The sequence below is a fragment of the Elephas maximus genome, chromosome 3 (genome assembly GCF_024166365.1).
Source record: "Elephas maximus indicus isolate mEleMax1 chromosome 3, mEleMax1 primary haplotype, whole genome shotgun sequence".
NCBI classification, from domain to species: domain Eukaryota; kingdom Metazoa; phylum Chordata; class Mammalia; order Proboscidea; family Elephantidae; genus Elephas; species Elephas maximus.
Genome location: NC_064821.1, coordinates 58150146 through 58170328, shown reverse-complemented (window position 1 = coordinate 58170328; position 20183 = coordinate 58150146). Strand labels below are relative to the sequence as shown.

Below are 20183 nucleotides of genomic sequence, written 5' to 3'. Positions count from 1 at the left end.
AGCTGGAAGGGATCTAGTGCATGCTGCCCATTTCAGATGGGGAAATGGAGGCGTCAAGAGGGACAGGGCGGCCCCTGGCCCCTCCCAGAATCCCTGATCAGTGATGAGTTCTTTGAAAACAAGGCCTGAGTTTTATTATTCATCTTCGATCTGTCCCTCAGCACCTAGCACTGGTGCAGCACACAGCCGGGAGATGAGTTGCATCTGGCCTCTCTTTCTCTGAATGCAGTGCAGAGGCGAAGAACATGAGGCTATACAGCAGTCAGTCGTGGGTTCAAGTCCAGCAGTCGCTTATTAACTGCACGTTTAAGAAGTTACTTCCTCATTAACTCTCAGCTTTCTCACCACAAAATGGAGAGAACCCCTTCATCGGGTTATGGTGAGCTTTTAGCACTGTGCCTGGCCCATAAAAGGTGCACCATAATGTTATCTGATGTTATTAAAAGATATAAAGTTGTTAATTATTGAGTCCTTCTAAAACCAGTTGCTGACTCATGGTGACCCCATGTGTGTCAGAGTAAAAATGCTCCATAGGGTTTTCAAGGCTGTGACCTTTTGGAAACAGGTTGCCAGGCCTTTCTTCCAAGGAGCCTCTGCGTGCGTTCAAACCTCCAATCTATTGGTTAGCAGTTGAACATTTAACCATTTGCCCCACCCAGGGGTTCATCCCATAGTAGGTACGCAATAAATATTGGTGGAATATCACCATCTTATTTTATTTGGTCTTCACGGAAACCCTGAGAAGTGGGATTCCACGCAGCAAACTGGAAGCAAACCACAGGGCTCCGAACTGGGGCCAGAATGTGAAGCGCTGCACACAGCCTTGTTTCTGGTGCTGACCACCCAAAGATAGGGATTTTTCATAGGCAGGTGTGACAGCCACTTTGGGGTGAGCTGGGGGCTGTCAGCCCTGCAGCCTATGTTTCTAGGATAAAAATACAGAGTTGTGACCACTGGGGACACAAACGAATTTGTTTGCCTCCAAGGAAGCTGCAGGCCAGGTTGTGGTTGGGCCACTAGCCTTTTAAAAATGAACTGTCCTCCAGAGGAAGTCATTGGTCCCGCCCTTGGCCTGTGTGCTCCTGCCTGACAATGCCCTTTCCTGGCCTTCTCGGTGGTTCACACTTTCTGCAGGCAACTCTGCCAGATATGAAAGGAGACGTGGAATGCCCAGTAGGCTTCAAAGGGAGGCTTGACCCCTCAAAGGGAGGCTTGACCCCTCTGGTGGGGAGCAGGGGCCGGAGGGAAGTCACAGGCCGCATTTTAGTAATCAGAACCCCACCTGACGTAATGTTTACCTGTTTGCTTGTTTATTAGAACACCAGCTCCTGGACCACAGAGAATTTTGTCTGCCTAGATCAGCGTCTGCCACACAGTAGGTGCTCAAGAAATGACTGTTGAATGAATGAACTTGGAGTTGCAAGAGTGGCCAAAATTGGAACCGCCAAGAGCAGATGGCATTTTAGTAATGATGTTGCAGTGTGCCCTTGAGTTGCTTCCGACTCATAGCAACCCCCTGTGACAGAGTAGAACTGCCCCCACAGGGTTTTCTTGGCTGTAATCTTTATGGGAGCAGACTGACAGGTCTTTCTCCCACAGAATAGCTGAGTGGGTTCAAACCGGCAACCTTTCAGTTAGCAGCCCAGCGCTTAACCGTTGCACCACCAGGGCTCCTTTAATAATAGCCTACATTTATGGCATGTCTATGTGCCAGGCGGAGCCCTGGTGGTGCAGTGGTTAAGAACTTGGCTGCTAACCAAAAGGTCAGCAGTTCAAATTCACCAGCAGCTTCTTGAAAACCCTATGGGGCAATTTTGCCTTGTCCTATAGGGTCTCTATGAGTCGGAATCAACTTGACAGCAATGGGTGCCAAGCACTTCCCAGCTGTTTATTTTTTTAAGCACTTAATTATTTAATCCTCACAATGGCACAAGGTAGGCCCTATTATTAACATTTTACAGAGGAGGAAACTGAGAGTGGAGGCGTAAATGATGGAGCTGGAATTCAAACCTAGACCGTCTGGCTCTGAGTCCACATTCTTAACTGTTTCACTACCTCACCCATCTGCCAAGGCCACTGAAATGAGATGTTACGGGAATGCAGAATCCCAGAACTACAGACTCCTAGAGTCGTTGACCAAGGCTTCAAAGTATAAAGCCATAAAATCTAGGAATGCTTAGGGGCATTCGAGAACCCTACCCCACTGACCACAGCAGAAATCCTTTCTCCAGGGTCTCTGATATACTGGACACTGTTTTTGCTTGAATACTTCCAGTAATGGGGATCTCATCACCTCCCAAGACAGCCATCATGGTCATTAAGTTAAGGTCCCAGAATTTTAAGGGGACTCAGGGATCGTTTAGTTCACTTCCCTTGTTTAGAGATGAGGAAACTAAGCCTCAGGAAGGGAAGCTGACTTGTTGAAGGTGACACAACTAACCAGAGGTAGGCATGGTGGAAACCCAGGCCTATGGAGCCCCAGTCCTGTGTGCTCGTCCCTGCAGACCTTTATATTGGACATGGGACTTTCTCCTGTTAGGCCTGGTCCTACCCTCAGGGCTCCTCAGACCTGCTGCAGCCATGTCCTTCAGGTCTGCTCTTCTCCAGGCCAAACGGTCTATGATTTCTATCTTGACTTTTTGTTCAGCCTTTGTCCATCTTTAAAAACTCAACATGTATTGTTCCTCTGCTGGGCAAGCTCTCAGGTCAAGAGAGAAGACCTAGACTCTGCCTTAGCACAGCTCCAGCCTGAGGAGGAAGCCCAGTCCAGGCCCTGGGGTAGCTCGTAGTCTGAGGAGAGAGGCACAATTCAGGTCCTGGGGATCCCGTAGTCTGAGGAGTGAGATACAGTTCGAGTCCTGGGAGCCCATAGTCTAAGGAGGGAGACACAGCAAATCCTGGGAGCCCATAGCCTGCGGAGGGACACAGCTCAAGTCCTGGGGAGCTCATAGCCTGAGGAGGGAGACACAGTTCTAGTTATGGGGAGCCCCAAGTTTGATAGGGCCACCAGCGTGGTGCAGGGGTTCTGCCTTGGCCCCTTCACTATGGACTTGCCTGGGCTCTGGCTACTCCCCTGTTCCTAGCCCCCCTCCCTCCTTGGACCTTGAGTGACACCTGCTTCTGGGTCCCCTGGGCCAATAAAAGCACTGCCCTGACAGCCAGGAAATTTTACAGGGAATAGCCAGCTTCAAGGTGGTGGGAAGCAGCCGTGGCTGCCAGACATGGCAATGAGAAAGCATCCAGGAATGCGCCCAGGAGAACAGCTGCAGGAGGAATGGGGGGGCAGCGGGTACAGGGCAGGCTCAGATGTCACCCTCAAAGGGAGGGGGGCAAAGAGATGAGCTGGCTTCTGCTGACTGCCCTCTGCCCCCTGAGTCTCCCTCACAGACAGCTAATGTCCCCCATTCCAGGGTGGGGATCCGGAGGGCCAAGGGACATACACTGGTTTCTAACGCCCTTAAAAGCCACAGATTGCTTCTAGGACTCTCCCTTGTTTGTCCTTAGCTACCGGAGTCAACCCCCACCTCATGACAACGCCACACGCAATGGAACAAAATGCTGCCCGGTCTTGCACCATCCCCATGTTCGGTTGCTAATTGGACCGCTGTGATCCCTAGGGTTTTCAGTGGCTGATTTTTGAAAGTAGATTGCCAGCCCTTTCTTCCTAGTCCATCTTAGTCTGGAAGCTCTGCTAAAACCTGTTCAGCATCGCAGCAACCTGCATGCCTCCACTGACAGATAGGTGGTGGGTATGCAGGAGGGGCTTTGGCTAGGAATCGAACCTGGGTTTCCTGCATGGAAGGAGAGTATTCTACCATTGAGCTACCACTGCTCCCTTACTCTTCCTTCTGCTTTCAAATTCCAGGTTCCCAGTCAACATCTTCCTTCTCAGGGGGGGCAAGCCAAGTTCCAGGCCCAGCTCAGCCACCATGTGTTCTGTGTCCCAGGGCAGGTGGCTTCTCTGAGCCTCAGTTTCTGCTTCTGTGGCTTGAGAGTGACCATACTGATCTGACAAGGTGGTCCGAGGGTCCCGCCAGGTCATGTGTGAAAAGCACCCAGCACGGTGGCTGGCGCTAAGTTGGTGTCCACTGGCACCATTGGATGGAAGGGCCCCTTTGGCCCGCAGTCTTGGGCAGCCCCTCAGCAGCCCCCCTCCCCATCCATGGAGCAGACAGGCCGGGAACAGACTCCCACAAGAGCTATTCATCAAGACTTCACCAGGCCCTTCCTCCTCCACCCCCACCCTCCAGCCCTAGTCCATCCCAGCCAGATCCCTAGGGACCCTCCCACCAGGGCACAGCCTGCTGCACTTGGAATCTGAGTGCTCAACCTGGGTAATTCCTTCCCTCCCCTCCTAGACTCAGGCCACACAGCAGGAGGGAGCAGTCCCTGCACCCCAGCAGGTCCTCAATCCTTCCCCGTTGTCCCTTCCTTCAGCGCGAGGAACAGCACACTTGAGGCTGAAGAGATCCAAGGTCTTTGGGTCTGGTCTGCTCACCCTCTCTCTCCCGATACCAGGAACATTCCTGCTCAGCTTGCTTGCATGTGCCCCATTACTGGAAGCTCATTACCCACTTAGGAAGCTAGGCTGGTTCAGGAATTTTCCTCCTAATCCCTTTCAGCCTTCTTCAGAGATTTGGAGGAGATTTTTATATCCCCGGAGCCTTCTCTTCTGGCTGAACTATTGCCCTTCCTTTTTCTCTTCTTCTGTCCCTCCCTCTCTGTCTCCCTGCCTCCTTTCTTTCTGTTCTTCTTTCCCTCTTTCCTTCTTTCTTTTCCCTTTTCTCCCCTCCCTTCCTCCCTCCCTTTTTCTCTTTCTTCTTCCCTCCTTCCCCTCCCCTTCCTTTCTCCCTCCCTCTCTGTCCCTTCCTCCTCCTCCTTCTTCCTGAAGTATTTGTTGTCTGGAGGGATAAATGCAATCCAAGGAGACCCACTGCACACCCCTGGCTTCCCTGGGCTGCCCACTGCTCAGTCAGCCAGTCAGCCAACCAACATTTGGTGCCCACTTACTCTGCACCAAGTGTGTCAGTAGTATTACCTGTCTTCATGGTCCTGGGACCACCTGCTGCAGCACTCCTTGGGGCCCCATTAAACATGCAGACCCTGGGCACCTTGAACAAGTGTCACCAACCCAGGTTCTGGAATCTGCCACAGCATGAACGCCTAGGCGCCTCCTCACCTGCACGCGTGCCTCTGTCAGCTTGGTCCTCTGAGCCAGCTCCTCGCGGGTGTAGATGTCTGGGTAGTGAGTCCTCTCAAAGGCCTTCTCCAGCTCCTCCAGCTGCTCTGCTGTGAATGTGGTCCGACTGCGGCGCTGCTTGCGCTTCAGAGGGAGGTCGGGCTCCGACTCCACATCTGAGCCCTCATCAAGCCGGTTCCCTAGAGAGAGAGCGGGAGAGGGTAGGGGTTAGTGAGGCAGGGTGCTGGGGTCTGATAGGAGGGCACAAAGGCACAGTTGTGCTCATCTTCAGAGTAGTCTCTCCACTGAGGATCAGATCCCTTCTGAGTTCAAGGAAGTAAGTCGAAGGATGTTCACCACAGTGTTGTCTACCAGAGCCAAGAATGGGAAGCAACCTCCATGCCCAGCGTTAGGGGATTGGCTTAAAACCAATTGAATGCATGTGGCATAGTTAAGCAATCTCCTATAGTTGGGTATTTAGATTATTTCCACTGACATGGAAGGATGTCCATGACATAGAGCTCAAGGGTGATTTCACAATGAAATACAGTTGTCAAAAGTCATAGAACTGTATATCAAAACTGTACACCTCAATCAACCCGGCTTTAAGAAAAAGGCAAGGTGCAAACCAGTGCGTGTAGGTCAGTCCCACATTTGGAACGAGAACACATGACACATTATGGAATGTTACACTCAAAATGTTAACATATGACAACCTTCAGGGTAACAGGGCTTTTGATTTCTTCTTTACCCTTGTTTATATTTTAGTATCTTTTTTAATGATAAGCATTTAAAAATGATGTTATTGTATTTCAGAAAAATACTGCAAAAAAGAAGGAAGGGAGGAAGGAAAGGAGGGAGGGAGGAAAGGAGAGACGGAGGATATGTATGTACCCAGGACTAGCAGACTCCAGCCTGGCTTTGCCCCATCTGCCTGTGTGATCCCAGGAAGGTCACCTCTCTTTGGGCCTCAGTTTCTGCATTTGTAACTTCAGGGGTTTGGATTAAGAGACCTCTACACACATCCTTCCTGGGATGTCCCAAGATCTTTAAGTGGTTTTTTGGATTGGCCAAGGAGAGCTCGCCTGCATGACCTTGGCCATGGCCTCTACCCCATCACCCCTACAATTCCCACACTGGAGCCTGGAGTGGGTAAAGGCCTCTGCTTCTGTGTACAAGAGAGTCCAGGAAGCTGGAGTCGGCTGACTTCCGGCCCTGGATGGGGCTGTCAGGCCAGGAATCTGCTCCTGCCCCATCCAGGCTCCGGGGAGGCCGCAGGAAGGGACTGAGCGAGCTCTGAGCTGTCAGGGCTGAGAATGCCCTGGGGACTGATCTGGGTTCACGCTCCCCTCCCTGAAGAAGGGGAGCAAGCAAGGAGCTTCCCAGCTCCCCTCAGCAGCTCCCCTGGGGGCTGTGGGGAGCATGGAGGAGGCAGGCCAGAGAGAACAGCAAAGGAAGGGGGGAGAGAAAAGAAAAGGCAGACTGTTAGAGATTGTCTTTGTCCAGCTTTCTCCTCTTTTCTCACCCTCCCTTTCCTTCTCCATCTTTGGTATTCCTGAGGTACTTCCATTCTGTGTCCTTCATTTGTTCACTAAAGCATTTCTTGAGCACTTGCTCTGTGTCATTCCCTGGGCTAGGTACACAGTGACAAGGCAGGACTGGACCCCTGTGCTCACAGAGCCCTCCGTCTGGGTCAAAGCTGAAGAGCCTTAAAGACCATGTACTCATGCTGCAGATGGGGGAAACTGAGTCACAGAGAAACAACGTGAATTGCCCAAAGTCATTCAGTAAGTGTACACATGGCTTGGAAATCTTGCTCTCCTGTCTTCCCACCCCAGTTCCACCAACACGGTCACGTTCTTCCTCCATTTGCTTCAAATATTGATTACAGGAATAGGACTAGGCTTCTCCCACAAGTGACAACAGACAAACAAAAAATCTAATACAGCCTCTTAGATGTCAACTGGAGGTGACAGGAATGGCATTCCACGCAGAGGCAAGAGCAGGACATGCAAAAACCTACAGTGTCAAAGGACCTGATGGGTCATTTCCATTACGGAGCTGCTTCACCAGGCAGAGCCAGGAGGGTGGACTGGGAGTGCTGGGAGGTCATTTGCCTATCACCCCTCCCCCAGGGCAGATAATTGGGCAATGCCCCTCTATTTCGGGTTCCCCTTCCCTCCATCCTTCCATCTTGACCATTGGGAAGTCATCCCTGTGTTCTTATTGGCCACTGCCAGGCTGTCTCTGATTGTGACATCATATAGCAAGTGAGCCAGTGGCAAGGGAGACCTCCCCTCATTGCTGCCTGCCTCATCCCTAAAGGCATAGTGCAGATCCTAACCTCTTCCTCTTCCCTTTCTCAACTGGGAATGCCCTAGTCACTGAGAGGAGGCCATGGTGGGCACGGCTGGCCCTATGGGACCCCTTCCCCTGCACATCTGGGGCTCTGAGCCAAATACAACTAATTCCAAGAGTTCATTCTCTGGGTATCAAAAACTCATTGTATAACCTCTACCTTCTGATGGTGACAAGGACAGAGAACCCTTGGGGTATCAGTAGAAGGAAGTGGGGACTGGCAGGCAGGAAGGGAAGCCAACCCGCTCATAAGGAATGGGGTATAAGGTCTGCCCCCTCCAGAAGGGACTCTTGAGCTTTGTCAAGAGCTGAGAGGCATGGGATCAGGGCTGTCAGGAGGGAAATCTATGGTCAGAGATTGTACTCAGAGCTGCGAGGTTAGAGCGGGGAGGAGACACAGCCCCAGTCCTAGAAGACCCCTCAGTCTGATGGAAGAGGCACAGCTCTGTCCTGGGGAAAGCCCCAATCTAACTAAGTGTCAGTTTAATTCCAGAGCAGCACTGCCCAATAGGACCCTCTGTGATGATGGAAATATTCTAGAGCTGTGCAATTCAATATGGTAGCCACTGGCCACACGTGTTGTTGAGCACTTGAAATGTGCCTAGCGCACCTGAGGAGCTGAGTTTTTCAATTCAGTTCAAAAGTGCATAGCCACATGCAGCTAGTGGCCACCATATAGGATGGCAGAGTCCTAGACAGTCATTAGCACTTGCTGTTCTCCGTTTTTAATGAAGAGAGGGCAGACCTCAAGCTCAGAGCCCTCTGCATGCAACAGCTTCCAGGCAGAATTTAACAATGTTGTTGGCTTTTATGCTATTTGTTTTTAGAGTTCTCATAATTATGGGAAACGATGCTTGCTTTCCCATTTACAAAGCCATTTGTTTCCTTGAATTAAGCTTTTTAAAAGTGCTTTTATATAAAGTAAAGTATTAAGGAAGTAATAGAACAGGCTAGAGGGCTGTGAACAAAATTGTGAACGCAGTTAGCAAATGACCAACATTTGGTTTACTCTGGCTGTGGGATAAAATTAGAAATGCTTCTGTCATTGGACCCTGCTAAGCCCCCAGCCTCAGCCCCCATTCATGTCCTTTATGCATCTGATACCCCTGCCCTTCAAACTGCTTGCAGCTTTCTAGACTCACCATGAAGTTTGGGGCCTACCTCCTCCTCCTCCTCTCCCCGTCCCTCTCACCCAGTATTCAGCAGTCTTCCGGGGACTCTGCAAACCCAAAGAGATACCCAGACTGAAGGAGAGCCTGGAGAAGGCAAAGCAGGGCCCAAGGGGGTGAGTCTGTGTTGTGTAAAAGGATCTAATGATCTTGGGATGTTGGCGTTGCCAAAACAACCCTCTGGATGCTAAATGGGGAGAGCAAGGTTGTGTCCTGCTGCCCAGGGAGATCCAGAGAAATCTCCAGAGGCCAGGACTGCAGTCTGTGGGTTCAGCCCCTGGAAAAGAGCCCCCACCTCTTCCCTGGGCAGAGCCCAGGGGAAGAGACCTCCACTATAGAGGCCTTCACTGTACCAGCCTCATGACAGGTCTGTGGGGCTGAGACTACTGGCCCTTCTACAAATAGTAAGCCAGGCTCAGAGAGGTTCAGTCACCTGATGGAAGTCACACAGCCAATAAACCCAAGCTCCATTGCTGGAGAGGAGCAAGGAGAAGGTGACGTATTGGCAAAGAGTTCTGAGGCCCTCTGGAGCAGCCCTGGTCTAATCAAGAGTCCTGGCCTGGGAGGCCTGAGTCCTCTATTCCTGGCTGTCTCTCCCTTGCTGTGTGGCCTTGGACAAGTGGCTTTCCCTCTCTGGACCTCAGGTTTTCTCAGCTTTTAGAAGTGAGGATAATAATACGTCCCTGCATACCTCATTAGATTGGTTTGGGAATGGAATGAAATAAAGACAATGGGAGTAATCTGTAGCCTGTAAAAGGCTTATGAGGGATTATTATTATTATTATCAATTATAACGATGACAGAACATGCCAGAAAGAGGTGGAGAGTGATGAACCAAAGAAGCACGAGAAGGGCCACAAAGAGCTCTGATGCTGCCATGTTGCCCATACCTCGGTCTCCCCAGTGACACCCTTCCTCACCCCCAACCCCTGGGAACCTCTTAGCCTCAGGGTTAAATTAACCAACAGGATTATGTGGAATTGCCACCAGGCAGCCCTGCTGGCTAGGGTTCAGTCTTCCACGCACGAAGAGCTGGTCGCCTTTCATTGCAGTCGGGCAGCCGGCACGGGGGAGCAGACACCGAAGTGCATTCATTACATGGAGACTGAATTTGGGGTGGCAGCAGGCAGTGGGGTGGCGAGGGGACAGGAAGAGAGTTACCTGTGCTCTGTCTGCTGTCTCCTGGCTGCCTCTTGGCCAACCACAGCTCCAGCCCTCCTGCCCTCAAGCAGCAAAAGAACGGAAAGGTCACAAGGTAGGTGGGATGGAGCAAGATGCTGGTCGGGAGGCAGCCCCAAGGGAGAGGGAGATGGTGAAGGACCCTCCCTCTGGGGTCATGCACTCTCTCTCTGCTTAGGGAAGTGGGGAGTCTGATACAGAGCAAGGAAGACACATAGCAGCTACCTCGGGGAGCATTCAGCTTGAGGGAGGAAGCCTGGCACCATGCCCTTGGGAGCTCCTAATCTGATGGAGGAGAAGCAGCCTTTGACTTAGGAAGCTCCCAATCCGATGGGGGAGGTACCACCCCTGCCCTGGGGAGTTCGCAGCCCAATAGAAGAAATAGCGCTTCCAGCTGAATCCGTGTCCAGGACAGGGATAAAAGATGAAGACAGCTGCAAGACTCACAAAGGCTGCAGAGCAGAGGGCGGGAGGGGAGAGCTGGCAGGACAGTTTGGTTTGTCTAGGCTTAGGGTAGGCAGCAGCAATGTCTAGCCCAGGCCAGGTTGATGGTGGGGAATAGAGAATCACTGGGGGGTAGCTCTCATCCTCTCTACCCTCGCTTTGCTTTGAATGCCTTTCCTGCTTTGGATGCCTTTCATGGAGCGTACTACTGGCATTCCTGCAGAACCCGGAGCATGTGTGTGTGTGACCTTCCCCTGGAACCCTTTCTGGGCCATCCAGGCTGATGTCAATGCCCATCCCTGGGGCTCTCAAGGCTCATGGGGAGACACCAAACTCGCCTGTGCGTGGGTCTGTTGGTTCCATTGGACCGGAAGGTGGTTGACTGCAGCAGGGTCTGTGCCTGGCACATAGTGGGTGCTCACTATTGGCTTCTTAAGCAAGTTCCCCCTGATGGCGAATTGTATTTCTGATCATGAAAACCAAGTTGGCTTCTTTTGCACCCCTTCCCCAATCTTCCCCTGCTACCCCTTTTTTTGCCAGAAGAGAAGCCTTGAAATGAGGTGATCACGATTTCTAGACCTACTCCTCTCTCAGAAGGCAGGAGAGTGGTGACCCATCTCCAAAACTCCTGTCGCCTAGAACTGTGGAAGCTGGCAGCTGCCCTGAGGTTTGGGGTCCTCTCTAAGTCGCCTTCTCAGAGATGTTCATCCCCTCACTGTCACTCTCCCCCCTCCCTACCTCCTCCCAACCCAGTCTTTATTACAGTTTAACATAGGCCCGGTGAGGAGCTGCGGCAGAGAAACGAATCACATAATAGTTGATATGCGTTTTAATCAAGTAATTCGGGCAGAGCTGAGAGCTGGCGAGTATGGGCCTGGCGTCCCTGAATACCAAACAGGCCAGGGCGCAGGTCTCAGAAAATAGAAAAGTCATTTACAGCTCAGCTGGGGGCCTGGAGCCTGAGCCCGGCCTTGGCGGGAGCCCTCCCAGCCCCTCCGCTGGAGCCGCTCAGCTGGAACGTTCCAGCACCTGTGGTGAACAGTGGCTTGGGAATGTCTGCAGGGCCAGCAGACCAAGCACAAGGGCAGGGCCACGGGGGATGGGACTGAGAGGCAGGCTAGGTCTCCTAGGTAAAGCCCCCTAGGGCTGAGGAGAAAAGTGAACTGTCTGTCCACTTCCACTCCATCTGAACTCCTCTTGGTGCCCATGTCAGCATCAGCAAGGCCAGCATCCAGGTTCTGACCTAGAACTTGTCCTGAACACCCCCTTCAATCTCTCTCCACCAGCCCAGCTGGTGGCTGGTGAATTAGCTCGGAATTCCCCCCCATCTCACCCCACCGCTAGCCCTGCCCCAGGGTAGCCCTCTTTATCTCTCCTACAGACAGATTACCCAATAACTAAGGTAAGCACATGCTTAGGGCATCAACAAAACAGGGGCACCAATTGTCCAAAGCAGAGACCCATAGATGCCAGGCAGACAGGACACAAGGAAAAGCAAGCATACAACAATGATTCAAGAAAGACTCGATTCATTATCCTTATTATGTATGGAAGTAGATATTGTTCTGCAGCTTAATTGTGATAAAAATCACTGACGAATTTGTAAGAGCAAAGACTAGAAAGAAATGTCTTTAATTATAGTATGTTAGAGATTAAAGATCTATCTAAAAATAATATATAGTAATTTGTGGTAATCTTTGTTTTCTGATAATTAAATTTTCTTTTATGACATCTTTTCATTTGTTCTTTTATAATTATGGCATTTATTATGAAATAAGCATCAAATTGAAGTACGAGCCGTTTAAAGCAAAATTGCTGAAAGTCAATTTTTCGTTGTGGGAGATAACAGAATTTTACACTGATTGTTAAAACCACTAAGTTCACTGACTCATTCGCTTTGTTGTGGAATGTGTGGAATATTCTTTTTGTAGAAAATGTGCATATAATAAAAGTCTTAGTACCCCACATCCACTAAAAATTTTATACTCTGGTTCATCTCATTCTGCTAAAACGGGATATGCCACTTTTGCATTCAATCACTACTATTACAGTCGCATTGAAATAAGTTACATCATGAATGGCTAAGACACTCACACACATGTATATACAGGTATATATGTAACTCACATATCCTGTTTGAATTCCTGAGTAAGCAGAGGTGCTTAGGGCCCTCACGTGCCTTAATAAGGCCCTGATTTCTCCCTGGATCCCCCCAGCACGTACAGACATTTGGATAGGCTGTGCCCCCTCCCCACCAGCCCCCTCAGCCAGGCCAAGGAGAGCAGGGTATGGAAGACCCAGACCAGATGCAGTTCCCTCGGAGTCTGTGATTTCCATATGGGTCAAAAGTAGATGATAATGGGAACTACTAGCCCACTTCCTATAGGGTCTCCAAGGCAACATTTGTTTTTGTTTTGTTTTTTTAAGCTCCCTTCCTTGCTTTGTATTTCCCACACCACCTATCACAATCGGATTTGCAAGCCATTCTGTGTATTGTCTGTCCCACCCTACCCTGTCCTGGCCATTGTTAGAGCACAGGGAGGGTGAGGATTTTGTCCTTTTTGTTCACTGCAGATCTCCTGTTCTTGGTGGTATAGTGGTTAAGTGCTACGGCTGCTTACCAAAAGGTTGGCAGTTCAAATCCACCAGTTGCTCCTTGGAAACCCTATGGGGCGGTTCTGCTCTGTCCTATAGGGTCACTATGAGTTGGAATCGATGCAACAGTAATGAGTTTTCGTTGTTGTTTGCTTAGTTCAAGGAGGACAGAGAAAGAGGGGTTGGAACCTTCAGTCTCCTAACCTAAACTTGATGAAACTTTTCCTTCTCCAGCAAATCCTGATCTCACTCCATTAGGCTCACTTTGTTTACTCTGAACAATAGATAGATAATTTGCATTATAAAATCCGGGGCCCATGTGGGGTATTCTCTGACTATGGTGTTGGCTTTGACAGCACAGTACTGCTCTTAGGCACTAGAGGGCACTCTTTATACATTCCTCCAGGAAAAGGCGTATTGAGGAAGAAGGAAGTAGTACTGCTTGAAATGGCACTGTGCTGTTGCATTGTCAAAGGAGCCCTGGTGGCACAGTGGTTAAGAGCTCAGATGCTAACTGAAAGGTTCAAACCCACCAGCCAATCTGCTTCTGTAAAGATTACGGCCTCAGAAATCCCTATGGAGCAGTTCTATTCTGTCCTATAGGGTTGCTATGAGTTGAAATTTACTAGACTGCAGTGGGTTTTACAGGTTTAAAGATTTCAGTCTTGGAAACCCTATGGGGCAGTTCTATTCTGCCCAAAAGGGTCACTAAGAATCAGAATCAATTTGATTACAATGGGTTTATTTGCGTTGCCAAGGAGCCCTCATGGTGCAATGATTAAGCGCTCACTAGGTTGGCAGTTTGAAACTACCCAGAAGTGCCTCAGAAGAGAGGCTTGGCAATCTGCTTCCACAAGTTCACCTCCTTGAAAACCCCATGGAGCACAGTTCTACTCTGACACACATGGGGTCTCTGAGAGTTGAAATCAACTCAATGGCAACTGACAACAGTCGTATGAATCCAGAGCTCTTTCTTCTGCACCCAGCTGCGAGCCAAGAACCAATCACCTATGGGAGAGCAGAGGCGGATGTAGAGGGTTGGCACCATATGAACCAAGGAAGCCTAGTCAGGAAAGATTCCTGGGTGTGGAGAGTTCAAAACTAAGGTTTGCCTGCCTTAAAGCAAGAGCTTGAAGCTAAAGATATAACAGCTCTACCAATTTGGTCTCTCTAAGATCATGTCTTTGCAGCAATTGTGGGGTTTTGGAGAGGGCACCGTTATGGATTAGGGAAAGGGAAGAGGCGAGACATTTCAGGCAGGCCCCTTCAATATCAGTACAATCCTAAGAGGTATTATCATTAGCACCATTTCATAGATGAGGAAACTGAGGTTCAAAGGAGTAACTAACTTCCCCAGGGTCACAGAACAGTGAAAGGCAGAGTCACAGTTAAGCCTAGGCAGTCTGGCCCCAGAGGCTCCCCTCCCAACCATCCATGCAGAACTTGTGAACTTGACAGGAACAAGCCCTGAAAGCAGTTCAGCTCACGATTCCCTTTTATACTCTTCTTGTGATTTTTAAGACAATCTTGAAAATAATCACCTGTTTGCACTCACTTCTTCATTTGCTTATTTCCATCTTTTACTCACCTAAGTCATCTAACAACCAGGAAGAGCAATGGTTGGTGCTGGGTGGACAGCAAAACTCACTGTGTCAGCTCCTTAAAGAGACCTTGCCCATTGGTCCTTTCTTACAGAACATGGCCAAGGCAGCCAAGAGCAGACACAGGGCCAGGTGGCAAGAACAGAAGCTGTGGGTCAGACGGACCTGGGTTTGAAATCGAGATTTCATTCCATGAGCTATAGATGTTGAGTGTGTTATTAAACTCCTGAACCTCGTTTTCTTCATTTCTTAATTGAGGCTAGTGATGGGAGTTAGAAGGAAGGGAAGAGAAGGAAAGCATCTGAGAGCTGAGCTCTGAGACCCGTGGGTGATGGCGAACTCCTGGGCTGACCAACTAGCTGTGTCTCCCAAACCCCAAATAAGGAGAGCTCTCATTTGGAATGGAAGTCTGGCAAGTAGGGGGCTAGCACTCAAGGCTCAGGCACTGACCTGCTGTGGGACTTTGGGCATGTCACTTGTCTTCTTGGGATCTCTGTTTTCCCTTCTTGTTACTGGGAATAAGAACTGTCACTCTATCTACCTCTCACAGTGTTGGTGTGGCTCCATGGATGGGAACATTGAGAAATACAAAATGGTACCAGTAATGGTACCACTAACTTAGGGAGGTTACTTCATTCCTGTGAGCCTCGGCTTCCTCATTCATAAAATGAGAAAAATAATACTGCCAACCTCATAGGATTGTCATGAACAAAGATTAAATGAATTACTGCAAGAAAAGGGTTTAGAACAGTGTCTGGTTCGGGGGAAATGCTCAACAGAACGAAGAAATCTGTCTTAGAAAAAGTACAGCCAGAATGTTCCTTAGAAGTGAGGATGGTGAGACTTTGGCTCATATAACTTGGATATACGATTAGGAGGGACCAGAACCTGGAGAAGAATATTACGCTTGGTAAAGTAAAGGGTCAGTGAAAAAAGGGAAGATCCTCAATGAGATAGATTGACACAGTGTCTGCAACGATGGGCTCAAACATAGCAACGATTGCGAGGATGGCGCAGGATCGGAAAACATTTTGTTCTGTTATATGCAGGGTGGCTATGAGTCAGACCTGACTCAACGGCACCTAACAACAACAGCAACCATTATTATTGCTAATAGATGTGTTAGCAATAGTAATAGTTATTGTATACATTGCTAATAATAGTAGTGCCTTATACAGTGAGGACCTATTCACCTCAGTATCCCCCAAAGGCAAGCACGTTCGCCTGGTACAAAGCACAAAGGCAATAAACGAACGAATGAATGAATGAATGAATCCCCCTTTGTCATGCCTTCCTTATTCTCCTATGGTGGAGGCTTTGCACAAACCCAACCACAATCACAAACCCCACATCTCATCCCATCCCCAATGTAAGCTGTCCGGGATGCAAATGGTGCCCATAGGGAGAAGAAGGTGGGGCAGTCTCAGGTAAGCATCTAGCTGAAGCATAGATGCTGGCAGGCACTAAGGCCCAAAGAGGGAGACAGATCCTCCGGAAGCTGGGCTGGGGGATGCCTAGGGAGAGGCCTCAAAATCAACAGAGGGGAAACAGTGGCAGCTGGGCCCAGTGTTCAGATGAAGCTGCCCCACATGGTAAGGAAAAGGCAGTCTGACCACCCGGCCGTGCCCTGCAAAGCAACTGTGAAAGGACCATATGCCTGAGAAGTCAAGCCTGCCGGGGCCCTCCTTCTCCCCTTCCTCACTGTCCTGCTACTTCTCCTCAATGCAGGAGCCCTGGGAGGCGGTGGGGTTGCTGCCAGTCAGAAAGCCCGCAGAGAGACAGAGATGGAAAACTGCTTCCGGACCTCTAGCCCCAGCCTGCCTCCGTCCATCCGACACCCTGCCTCCAGACTCAGCTGTTAGGAAGAGCTGACCTTGAGCTTAAACCTGGGGCTCACTCTCCTCCAAAGACTGGGCTCTGTGATCACACGCAGCCTGGGGTGCCCTCATAACACTTGTCTAACCCCCGCCACCAATTTTTTCAAATCTGGAGTCAAATTCCACCTGGTCCATGAAACTTTCTATGGCTGCCACAGCTGCAGAGAACTCTCCCTGAATCCCTGTAAGAAGTTTATTTGAGCTTCTTGAACATGGGAACTCTGTTTCCCCCTATCAAACTGGAGACACCCCCGGGTTGAGATTTGCCTTCACAATAAAATTTCTTGAGGATGAGAACTATGTATCTTCCACTATACCGAGCATTACCCCAGGGCAGGGTGACTGGGAACTGCTCTGTGGCTCCCATCATTCTGGAATTTTCTTAATAACAGCCCCTAATGGGAATTGCAGTCATCAGCTGAATAGAGAAACCGTGGACCTTAGTCATCACGGGCACACATGAGGATAACTAACTCAAGTTCCCCTACAGTCATGGATTCTCTCCCAGGACTCTGCGCTGATTTCTTTTTCCTCACGAGTCATATGTGTCCACCCAAGCTTCCATATATCACTGCCTCCATCTTTTTTTAGGTAGTCCCCCAGAAAACTCTGAAACCTAACATTATGTTACATGTCAAGGTGCATGGAGAACCATGTGTCAAACAGGTAATGGTAGGCACCTACTGGTGCCCCACATGCCTACACTGATAAAAACTACAGCGATTCACATCTACTCTAACAGAAACAGTGGACGTCTTGGATCTTGCTACTGTTAAAGAGAACCACCCTCTTAAAGGTAGACAGTGCTATGGCCTGACCCTGGAATGTGGATGTGAAAGTCAACTAGAATCATTAAGAACGGAAGCCAGACAATCCCCATCACTGGGGCAAGTCGCTTAAATGGAGGCCACACACACCCCTTAGAAACAAAAAGCTTTACCTGGGAAGCCCACATAACAGAACAGACTTGGCCTTCTATAGACACCAACACCAAAGCCACCAGCTTGAGGTACTTCTCCACCAGTTGCTACCTCCAGAAACTCTAGATTAAAACAGATAGTCGCTGCAGAAGTACCCCCCACCCTGCCCCCCAAGCCAGCTACAGGCATCCAGCACCCTGGCCAGAGGAGAGGACTATTACCTTGTCCAGAAGAGGGTGCCCAGGTGGAGAGACTAGGGGGCTCTGGATTGGAACCCTGACGTTCTTCCCTGGCTTTGCCCTCCTACTTGTTATCTGACCTTTGATGAGAATAATCCCTTCCCCGAGTCCCATGTTCCCCATCCTAAAAACAAGGGGTCCTTCTGGGCCTCTATGAACAACCCTGAGAAGTGGGGCCTAGGCTGTGTCTGACTTATTCACCATTTTACCCTCCAGAGCCCAGTACAGTGACTGGCACGCAGTACGGCTTTCAGTAAAAACCTGTGGTTGGATGAAAGAATGATTGATGGGGGTAGTGAGGGGTTCTAGAAGGGACTGGGATTCTAAGTTGGGGGTGCAGTTTGGGCTACAGGACACTCCGATCATCTGATTCCAAGGGGAGGGGAAGAACTGATTTTGTCACAATTCTGCCTGGGTGAGTCCTGCTTCCCAGTAGGCCCCAGGCCCCCTTTTCCTCTCTTAGAAGAAGGGGGTGGGGATCCTTAGCCCTCTATCCCCCCTCCCTACTCTTGCCTCTCCTTTGGCAGCCAGGCATGGGCCCCTGATGTCTCCACTGGTCGCTGGGCAGCGAAAGGCCTTTCCTGGTGCATTCTCCCGCTGCCTCCTCCCCGCCCCCTCTCCCCGGCTACCCCACCCTGTTGTGTCCCATCAATCTAAGGCAGCCCAGCCCTCTCCAGCTGGCCCGGCTGGGCCGTTCCCAGGCAGAGCAGGTCCACAGTGGAAGGTGGTGGAAAAATGTGGACAAATTTCTGATTTGCAACACTCTGGGAAAGAGTTTATTGCCATTGTTTGAGGACGAATGTATAAATAAAGCAAGGCGAAGATTGCAGGGGGAGACTGATGAAAGGCAGAAAACGAGAAATTTTATGGCCATAAGGAGCGTACTCTAATGGTGATTTCTGAGGCACTGGACCATGGTAGTTACTTAGCCAAATGATTGCTGTGAAGCTGGGCAAGGCAGCTTATTTCTTAATTACTGTTACGTATTATATCAGGCGGACACCCCGGCCCTGGAAAACTTGGTCCTGTGTAGACTCCGGCTTGGAGCCAGGATCCAGCAGTGGGATGCAGGCGGGTGATGGGAGGGCCAAGTGAGGGGCACACCTGTACCCATCAAGGGCAGGAGGACCCCTGGCCTGTGCCCTCTCCTCCCTGCCCAGACTCCTGTCCACAGAAAACCACCATGAGGAGAAGAAGCCAAAGAAAGACTCCCACTTAAGGTCATGGCCCTCAAGATATTAATGCATCCATTTAATATGCAAATATTGACTACCTGTTATAGGCAAGGTACTGAGCGAGATCTGGGCGATACAGCAGAAAACAAGACTGACATGGCCTCTGGCTTTAAAAGATATTTGCAAAAAACAGCTAGGGGCTTATCTGGGGCTCCATGGCTGTAAGTCTCTGTGCAAAATAGCTTAAAGAGCAGGACAGAAGGTGGAAGGAGGCAGGCTGTGTGGTCAGAAACAGGGGAGAGGGACGAATAGAGGGACTGCTCCGGCAAGCTGTGTCACCTGGGCCGGGTATGCAGCCCCTGAGTCTCTGTTTCTTCACCTGTAAAGCAAAGGGGTTGGACTAAAGAGTTTCTTTTTGGCTCTAACAGTTTACAGATCTGTGGTTCTAAGAAGCTGTGATTCTATAACTACTGAAGTTTTTCAAAGGTTATTAGCACTTGCCTTGTTGAATGCTTTCATCTTCTTTTACCAGTTCGCTTCTGTCATGTAACGCAATAAAGGAAGGAAGAAGGGGTAAGTTCTCAGCCCTTGTGGCTCTAAAAGCCTGGAGTTAGATCACACTGAGGGGAAGAAGATGCTCAGCCCAAGGTGGCCCCAGCCAGCGGGGCAAGCTTGGCAGGTGGCCTTTCTTGTCTGTGGTCTCTGTCCTGGTTGCTAGGTCAGCAGATTAGTCATCAGACCACAGACTGGGAGGCCTGGAGCCCTAACCAGAGGCCCAGCCTGGCACCCTCCCCTCAGCCTCTGAGTCCACCTTTTACCCCCTTCTCTGCACCTGGCTCCTTCTCTAAGCCCCCTTTCTGATACGCTGCCATCATTCCCTTCACCTGCAGCACTCAAATGCGTCACTGGTATCTGCAAGTGGAAAGAGCTGTCACAATATCAGGAGAGTGACCTTTAAAAGGCTCAAGTCCGGAAACACAACTGCCTCCTGCGTGAACAATTTGGAGGAGCAGGGTTGCCACTCCGTGAGGACAAGGGCTTTTATTTGCTTTGTTCATTGCTTTATTTCCACAGCCCGTGGTAAGTGCTCAGCACATATGTATTGAAGAATGAATGAATGAACTTCCTTCTTCTATACACCCAGAAAGGATTCCTGGTAGCACAGTGGTTAAACTGCTCGGCTGCTAACCAAAAGGTCAGCGGTTTGACCCCAACAGCCACACCATGGGAGAAACATGTAGCGGTCTGCTTCCATAAAGATTACAGCCTTAGAAACCCTACGGGGCAGTTCTACTCTGTCCTACAGGTTGCTATGAGTCGGGATTGACTCGATGGCAACAGGTATATGCCCAGATCTGTGCAATAACCTGCGATGTTCCAACAGTGCCTACGACAGTGTGATCTTCAAGCCAACACGATTGTTGATGGGTATGTTGGGATCATCTTG

General features: G+C 50.0%; 1 protein-coding gene across 2 annotated transcripts in view; it reads right to left on the bottom strand.

Moving 5' to 3' along the window:
• The window catches only part of PAX7 (paired box 7), a 117160-nt gene that overhangs the window by 50164 nt on the left and 46813 nt on the right, over positions 1-20183 (bottom strand). For both annotated transcript variants that reach the window (XM_049875883.1, XM_049875884.1), the window contains exon 5: positions 5180-5379. In XM_049875883.1, coding sequence (XP_049731840.1) covers positions 5180-5379 — 200 coding nt within the window. The remainder of the gene's footprint in view (positions 1-5179; positions 5380-20183) is intronic.